Source organism: Podarcis bocagei, assembly GCF_964188305.1.
Source record: "Podarcis bocagei genome assembly, chromosome: Z".
NCBI lineage: Eukaryota > Metazoa > Chordata > Lepidosauria > Squamata > Lacertidae > Podarcis > Podarcis bocagei.
The window spans coordinates 10,897,456-10,906,297 of record NC_138140.1 but is presented as its reverse complement, the minus strand read 5'-3'; the positions used below and the strand labels follow the sequence as shown (position 1 = coordinate 10,906,297).

At 41.2% G+C, this 8,842-nt stretch overlaps 1 protein-coding gene across 2 annotated transcripts in view; it reads left to right on the top strand.

The window, feature by feature from the left end:
* Positions 1–5,679: 5,679 nt before the first annotated feature.
* Positions 5,680–8,842, top strand: part of LOC308579154 (stomatin-like) — a 45,202-nt gene continuing 42,039 nt past the window's right edge. Inside the window, exon 1 of one of the 2 annotated variants that reach the window (XM_081179952.1) lies at positions 5,680–5,853. In XM_081179952.1, the coding sequence (XP_081036078.1) occupies positions 5,799–5,853 (55 nt within the window). In that variant the 5' untranslated portion in view covers positions 5,680–5,798. The remainder of the gene's footprint in view (positions 5,854–8,842) is intronic. The other variant, XM_081179951.1, reaches the window with a different exon arrangement.

Here is an 8,842-nt window from a genome sequence, read left to right as displayed (position 1 = left end):
AGAAAATAGAAATCTGCCCAAAGACCTGCTCTGACCATAACGCCGTGAAGATGGAAATGAAATTTACAACAACTGGTCAATTTAGATGGAGGATGAATGACACCCTGTTTCGAGACGAGGAGATCTATAGAAAGGCCCAAAAAACCTTAAAGGACTATTTTGAGATAAATCTAAAAACTGACGTAGAAAAAAGAGTGATCTGGGACGCAAGTAAAGCTGTGATGTGAGGATTCCTAATTCAACAAAATTCAGTAAAAAAGAGAAAGCAAAATGAGAAGAAGGAAAAGATCCTGGAAAAGATAAAAGAAGGAGAGAAGAAATTGAGATCAAAACCAAAGTCCCAGGAGATTTTGAGAGAGATCAAGCTATATCAGACACAATATATGGAATTGATGAATCAAGAGATTGAGTAGAAGATAAAGCAAATGAGACAAAAGACATTTGAATCTGCGGATAAATGTGGGAAGCTTCTGGCTTGGCAACTGAAGAAAAGACAGAAACTAAATACAGTTACAAACCTAGAAGTGGATGGAAAGAATATATCTAAACCCAATGAGATTAGAAACTGTTTCTTGAGTTATTTGAAAAAATTATACTCACAAGGATCGCAGAAGGAAGAGGATATAGACGAATTCCTTAAAAAACATGGATTACAAAAAATCTCTTATCAAAGTAAGGTGGATCTAAATCAGAGAATAACAGAACAAGAGATAGAGGGTGCCATTCAGAACATGGAACTAGGCAAATCTCCAGGACCAGATGGACTGACTTCCAGATACTATAAAGCTTTGAAGGAGTGGTTGGTACAACCGTTAAAGGAAGTCTGTAACGAGATTTTAGAGGGGAAAAGGGCACCAGAATTATGGAAAGAAGCTTATATTACACTCATACCAAAGACAGAGACTGAAAAGACTCAGCTTAAGAACTACCGCCCAATATCATTACTTAATGTGGATTACAAAATTTTTGCAGACATTTTGGCAAAAAGACTGAAAAGAGTGTTGATGGAGAAGATTCATAAGGACCAAGCAGGCTTTCTCCCAAAAATGCATTTATCAGATAACGTGAGGAACATAATAGACATTTTGGAACTATTGGAGGTCAATATAAACACTAAAGCAGTGCTGATATTTGTGGACGCGGAGAAAGCCTTTGACAATATTTCTTGGAGTTTTATGAAAAAGAATCTTCATGGGATGGGGGTAGGCCAAGGATTTGAGAATGGTATGGGTGCGATATATTCTGAACAAAAAGCTAAGTTGATTGTAAATAATGTGATAACTGAAGAATTTAAGATAGAAAAAGGGACACGACAGGGGTGCCCAATTTCCCCATTACTTTTTATCTCGGTTCTGGAGGTGTTGCTAAATATGATTAGAGATGACCAGCAGGTTAAAGGTGTACAGGTCGGAGTAAAACATTACAAGTTAAGAGCCTTTGCAGATGATTTGGTACTTACTTTACAAGAGCCAGATACTAGTACAAAAAGAGTATTGGAGATAATTCAAGAATTTGGTCAGGTGGCTGGATTCAAATTGAACAAACAAAAGACTAAAGTGTTGGAAAAAAATTTAACAGTCATGGAGAGGGAGAAATTCCAGAATGAAACAGGTTTGACAGTGGTTAAGAAGGTGAAATACCTAGGGGTTCATCTGACATCTAAAAATCTGAACTTGTATAAAGACAATTATGAAAAATGTTGGTCAGAAATAAAAAAAAGATCTAGAAATATGGTCAAATTTGAAATTGTCAATGTTAGGCCGAATTGCAGTTATTAAGATGAATGTATTGCCTAGAATGTTATTTTTGTTTCAAACTTTGCAGATTCTTGACAAGATGGACTGTTTCAAGAGGTGGCAGAAAGACATTTCAAAATTTGTCTGGCAGGGCAAAAAGCCCAGAATAAAATTTAAAATATTAACGGATGCAAAGGAAAGAGGGGGTTTTGCCCTGCCGGACTTAAAGTTGTACTATGAATCAGCAGCATTCTGCTGGTTGAAAGAGTGGATGCTCCTCGAGAATACAGATATCTTGGATTTAGAAGGTTTTAATAATGCATTTGGTTGGCATGCATATTTATGGTATGATAAAATTAAAGTGCATAGGGCCTTTAAAAATCATATTGTCAGAAAAGCATTGTATAATGTCTGGATAAGATATAAAGATCTGTTGGAAAACAAAACCCCTAGATGGTTGTCACCCTTGGAGGCTAAGGCATTGAAAAAGCTCAATATGGAGGCCGAATGGCCAAAGTATTGGGAAATCTTGGAACAAGATGGAGATAAATTGAAGTTACAGAGTCATGAGAAATTGAAACCCAAAGTACGAGATTGGCTCCATTATTATCAAATAATGGAGGTGTATAAACAAGATAGGAAAATTGGCTTTCAGGTGGAGAAATCAAAATTAGAAACTGAACTGTTAGAACCCAATACTAAGAATTTGTCAAGAATGTATAATTTGCTGCTGAAATGGAATACACAAGATGAAACAGTTAAATCAGCTATGATTAAGTGGGCACAGGACATTGGTCATAACATCATGTTTGCTGACTGGGAATGGTTGTGGAACACCGGGATAAAATTTACGGCATGTAATGCCTTAAAGGAAAATATTATGAAAATGATTTACAGGTGGTACATGACCCCAGTCAAGCTAGCAAAAATTTATCATGTGCCTGACAATAAATGCTGGAAATGCAAAGAAACTGAAGGTACTTTCTACCACCTTTGGTGGACATGCCCAAAGATTAAGGCTTTCTGGGAAATGATATATAATGAAATGAAAAAGGTACTTAAATGTACCTTCCCTAAGAAACCAGAAGCATTTCTCTTGGGCATGGTCGGCCAACTGGTGTTGAAGAAAGATCGAACTTTTTTCCTGTATGCTACGACAGCAGCAAGAATACTCATCGCAAAGTATTGGAAGACACAAGATCTACCCACCTTGGAAGAATGGCAGATGAAAGTGATGGACTACATGACACTTGCTGAGATGACTGGCAGAATCCGTGATCAGAGGAAAGAGACGGCGGAAGAAGATTGGAAGAAGTTTAAAATCTATCTTAAGAACTATTATAAAATTGATGAATGATAAAATGTCGAGGTGTTGAGAAAGAAAAGGATTACAGTGACATAAGATTAAGTTGAAGAAAAAATTAAGAGGACACATATTTGATAAAACTATTTAGAAGTTGCTGAAATAACTTTGGAAATTGGGATGCAGAAAGGGGAGGTATGGGGGAGTCCGAGAAATGAGGGTTATGATAAAAAGGTTATGAAATTATACATGTTCGTTTGTCTTTTTATTTGTTTGTATTGTTTAAAAAAATGTTGTAAAACCAATAAAAAATTTATAAAAAAAGTAAAATAAACGTGCATAAACCATCATGATTCAAAACAAAGAAAAATCCAATAAAATTTGAACAACAAATATAGGGCTTGATCACAAATGCTTATGCCATAATAAATCTATCAGTTTTTAAAGAGACTTTGCTTGTTCTTTATTATTAATAATAATTTTATACCTCTTTTAACTGGTTACAAAACCAATTAACAACATGAAACAAAAGAGAGTAATGATTCCAAACAAGACTGAGTGTCCACAAGTGTGGCGTGTTGGGTTGGCGTGTTGGGCTGTGACCTGGGAAGCCATGAAAATCCCTGACCTTGGGCCAATCACCCTCTCTCTCAGCCCAGTTTACCTCACAGGGTGTTGGGAGGATAAATTAGGAAGGGGGAAATGATGTACACCACCTTGAGATCCAGGGTGGAGTGGGGAGGAAGGTGACATATAAAAAGAAAACAAGCGGTTAGTAACAGACAGCATAATGCAAAATACAAAACACGGCTGGATAGTGAACGCAGAGTGAGGCGGGTGGAATTGCGGGCTGTGGCAAGCAGGCATGCATGTGGGCTCAACAACCCCCCCCCCCAAAAAAGCTTAATTTTCAGAAGGAAGTTGGCTAACTTAAAAGCTCAACAACCGAAGGGTGACCTCCCCCAAAATAGGGGTCGTCTAATACACGGGGTTGTCTTATGCATGGAAAAATACGGTATTGTGAGTTTGGAGGGAGTTGGTTCGCTAGATCCAGAAAGGGTTAAAATCTAATGGGGGATTCAATTGTTGGAATAGCCAGGCCAACTTATTGGTAAGGCCTTAAGTACAGGGTTCCTTAGTATACAAAAGGAATCTGCTTTGTGCCAGGGGGCACGTGTGTGGGCGCACTACTTCATCTGGCTAGTAGTGAGAAAGATAAAGGCAGACTGGAGTGTGGGAGAGAACTAGGATAGAAGCCTGAGAGTGAGAGATATGCTTGATTTCATACCCTCCAACATTTCTCTGATGAAAATAGGGACGTCCTATTCCATCAGCATCACATTTATACTCCACCCATCTGACTGGGTTGCCCCAGCCACTCTGGGTGACTTCCGACACGTATAAAAACATAATAAAACATAAAAACTTCCCTATACACGGCTGCCTTCAGATGTCTTCTAAAGGTTGCATAGTTACTTATCTCCTTGGCTCAGGGGTCGCATAGCTCCATACCCACTAGCGTTCCTCCAATCAAAATACGGACGTCCTACGGAAAAGCAGGACATTCTGGGATCAGATCAGAAACCAGGACAGCTTCTGTAAATCTGGGACTGTCCCTAGAGAAGACGTCACTTGGAGGGTCTGTGATTTCTGCTTGAGTCTAAGGCTGCAGCTATGGGAGAAGTAAGACCTTCAGGGGTGTTAATGCTGGGAACCCCTGCGTTGTAGGCTCAGGTTGAATAAATGTGTAAATAAACCATATATCCTAAAGACACCACTGTCTCTGCTGCCCCCAATTCCAAGGAAATGTAACCCTAGGTAAGTGCCTGGAACCCCTGGAATCTCAAACAGCTTGTAGGTTGGAGCAGAACGCAGCAGCCTTGAATAAAATGAATCTAGCGTTGTTGATTCCACTGAGAAAGATAGAGACAAACAAACTTAAGAAGAAACTGCTGGAACAGGCTAATGGCCCATCTAGTCCAGCCTCCTGTTTTCACAGTGTCCAACCCGGTGTTGCCTGTGAATAACAAAATCAACTCATACCGATCATGGGACAAGTCCCATGGAACTCATTGTGTCCTATTTCTGTTCAGACATGCATAGATTGTGCCACATTTCTCCACAACCTCTCCTACCACAACTTAAACCTTATTTATTGTTAAACCCAAAGACGCTGCGGAGACTGATCTGCAGTATTTAGTCAACCGATCAGTAAAATGAAACAATTTTTAAGAACTCAAAGAACATCACCAGTTTGGATCGACTGAAAGAGTGTCCTGCATGAATTAGCTAGCCAGTAAGATTTTTGGTTTTGAGTGTTTTTCCCCCGCTGCTGCGACGTGTCTGCTCCAGGGATGAGGAGAAAGATGTGACTTTCCAGGTACTGTACTGTATAAAGATATACTTTATTGGACTACAGCTCCCATCATCCCTGATCGTTGGCTATGATGGCTGGGGCTGATGGGAGCTGGCGTCCAACAACATCTGGAGGGCCGCCGATCCCCCTGTCTCTGGTCTACTCAGAAGGAAAGCCAGTTGTGGAATTCTCTGGCGAGCGCGGACACAAAACTGCAGCCTGCCTCTTACTGTAAAGCATTGTGCAAGAGGAGGGGGCGGGTCTTGATGATGTGCGGGGCGGAGAAGAAGCGAGGCCGCCCACTCGAATCAAACGCGGCAGCTGGAGCGCCGCGGACCCCAGATACCTTCTGTTGAAACGGGTAGCCGCCTCGTTTGGGAAGCTGGCTGCGTCGGTGGGAGTCATGGAGGACGCGGAGAAAGGCACTCGCGGCAAGCGGGAGACCGTCAAGATCGGAGGTGAGACGAGCGGAGGCTTGCAAAGTTGGAGCAGCCCCATCCTTCTTCCTTTCTTTTTTGGTCGAGGCTGGGGGTACGAGCAGAGCTGGGGGAAGGAAAGGCAGACAGCCTGGTTCTACTCAGAGTAGTCAGACCGACTGAAATGTACAGACGGGACGAACTTGGGTCCATTAATATAACTGGATTTACACTAAGTAAAACCTGGTTGGCTACACACCTGTTGCTTCCGAGCATGCACAGAGTGTGCCTGTGTCAGCTTCCGATAATCGCACCCTAAAATGAGTACTTAAAAAAATCTGGAGGTTTTGAGATAGGGGCGAAAGGGGCGTGCATGAGCGTGCGATTTCCGTTTAGGGAAGGCTCGGTCTAAGCTACGGCGTCTGACGGTCGTAGTCTTGCTTTCTGTGGTGAAACACAGGAAACGCCGAGAGCCTCAGATAATGTACAAATGTAATCTGCTTTCCTCTGGAGGGAGTTTATTTGGGTGGGTGTGGATGAGTGCACGCCTGCGGTGAAGGTACTCCTTGGTCTCCCATTGCAGGAGGGTTCAGGGTCTTTTGCAGGAGTTTGAATCTTCAGAATGACCCGGGGGTGTGCTACTTGAAAACGGATAAGCCCTGTAGCAAGAGTTGAGGTTCATGGACTTAGTTGGGGTGCGAAGCTTGGAATTTCACTCTCCCCGAGGCCTGATTTTTTAAGTTTCTGGAAGGGATTTTGTGTGGAGGGGGCTACCATTTTATGGACTAGAAACTTGATTTCAGCTCAGTAATGCTCAGATTGTGGTCAAACTTTCATATGATAAACGTATTCAGCAGCCCGTAATCTGTCTTCGCTTTGCGAAATCTCCCTTGGCTCCTTCTACAACTGAAATTTGTATTGACTCTTTACAGAAGCAAAGCTCAAAGCTATGTATACTTAAGATGAAATTAATCCCCTGGAGAAATTCTAGAACCAATGCCAACCTTTACATACATCCAGGGACTCGTTTGTTTACCCTACTAGAATGTTGCTGTTACCTTCTATCTTGGTGACTGGCTACCCGATGGGTTAAAAAGCAAAACAGTTATTAACTATTTTTTCCAGGAACTTTATTTTAATAAACAAGGTGAAAGATGGATTGATAATGTGCCTTGGGTACAATTAAATTTCAGTTTGGAGAGTCTTCCTCTGACAATGGTGCTATAACAGCTGTTGATAGAGTTTATCTCAATGAATTCATTCAGTCCTCTTTTAAAGCCACCCAAGTAGATGGCCATCACTGCCTCATGTGGGAATGAGTTCCATAGTTTAACTATGTACTGCCTGAATAATAGCTTTCTTTTATATGTCCTGAATCTTTCAGCATTGTGCTTCTCATTGGGTGTCCACAAGTTATAGAGCTATGACAGACATTTCTCTCCACGTCTCACATAATTTTATAAACTTATATTGTGTCACTTCTTACACACTTTTTCTCTAAACTAAAAAGTCCCAAATGCTGCAATCTTTCCTCATAGGAGAAGTTGCTCCAGCCCCTTGATAATTTCATTGCCCTTTTCTGAACCTTTTCCAACTCTACAAAACCTGTCAATACATGAGCTTGTCAGCTAATTCAAAATCTAAGCTGAGGGGATTTTTGCAAACTGTGAATAGTAAATATCACTTATGGTAAAGTGAAACTGTTAGCTACTCAGATGTTTTCAGTACTGGACATCACTAGTTATTACAGCTGTCACAAACCATTTACTCCCACTGTATTGATGCTCACATTAATTATTTGTGTAATACCATGGTTTATCATCTGAGCCAAGAAGGAGATTCACTTAGAGTTAATTCCTTTAAATATATGTGAACCTTAAATATTCTTTTAATAGGAAGTTCATATGCAGCATAAAGGAACTGGAGCCTGATAGCCTTTCAGCAGTATCCAGCCCTTTGCAAGTTCAATGGCTTTTGATCCAAGTTCCTGGTCACAACCATAGCTTTTGACAATCTTAAGAAGAAAAACTTGATGAGACACTAAGAATTTCTTGTAAATGCAGATCATGTGCTAGGAACAATTGTGAAGTAGCAAGATTTCGTGTTGTTATCTGCCTGTAGCTATGTGGTTCGAGAACCACACATCTATGTATATTTTGCACACATGTAAAAAATAAAAGACTGTCCCATTTCAAGTACTTGGCTCCAAATATTACCAGTTATAATCAGGATGCCCAGTTATTGAGTGTTAAGTTGGACTCTCCAGTTCTTCTAGTATGAACAGGTCACATGGGGTTGGGAAAACTTTGGGTACAAGATTTACCAGATACAAAGAAGACAAAAGCATTCTTACAGGTAGAATGTAATTCTCACTAAGCATCAAGCTTCTAGGACATGGGTAGGCAAACCAAGGCCTGGGGGCTGGATCCAGCCCAATCACCTAAATCCGGCCCATGGACGGTCCGGGAATCGGCGTGTTTTTACATGAGTAGAATGTGTGCTTTTATTTAAAATGCATCTCTGAGTTATTGGTGGGGCATAGGAATTCATTCATTTCCCCCCTCCAAAAAAAATATAGTCCGCCCCCCCCCCATAAGGTCTGAGGCACAGTGGACCGGCCCCGGGCTGAAAAAAATTGCTGACCCCTGTTCTAGAAGGCGAATCTATTAAAAATGAGTTTATACCCATCACATTAACAATCTTACATGAAAGTCTCAAGAGCAATGACAATGCTCTAGAGAACATCCAAGAACAATCCTACCAGGTTGCTTTGGATGTTTTGCTCAAAGGCAGCATCTTGGGATTCAAGTCTCATTGGTACTCTTTGGGTGTCCCAATAGGGAGGGGGTAGGCTGAGGGGGAGGGGAAGCAGCCTCCTTTGCCCCAGCCTAATCCTCAGTCAATATTAGGGGGCTAAGGTTGATTCTGCTAAGTATAAAAGGCTACACCTCCTAGAATCTTGATGCTTACAGTCATAGGACCACCAGCCATCAGATTTTTAAGCCACTGAGCTCAGTGCTGAATGGCAGCA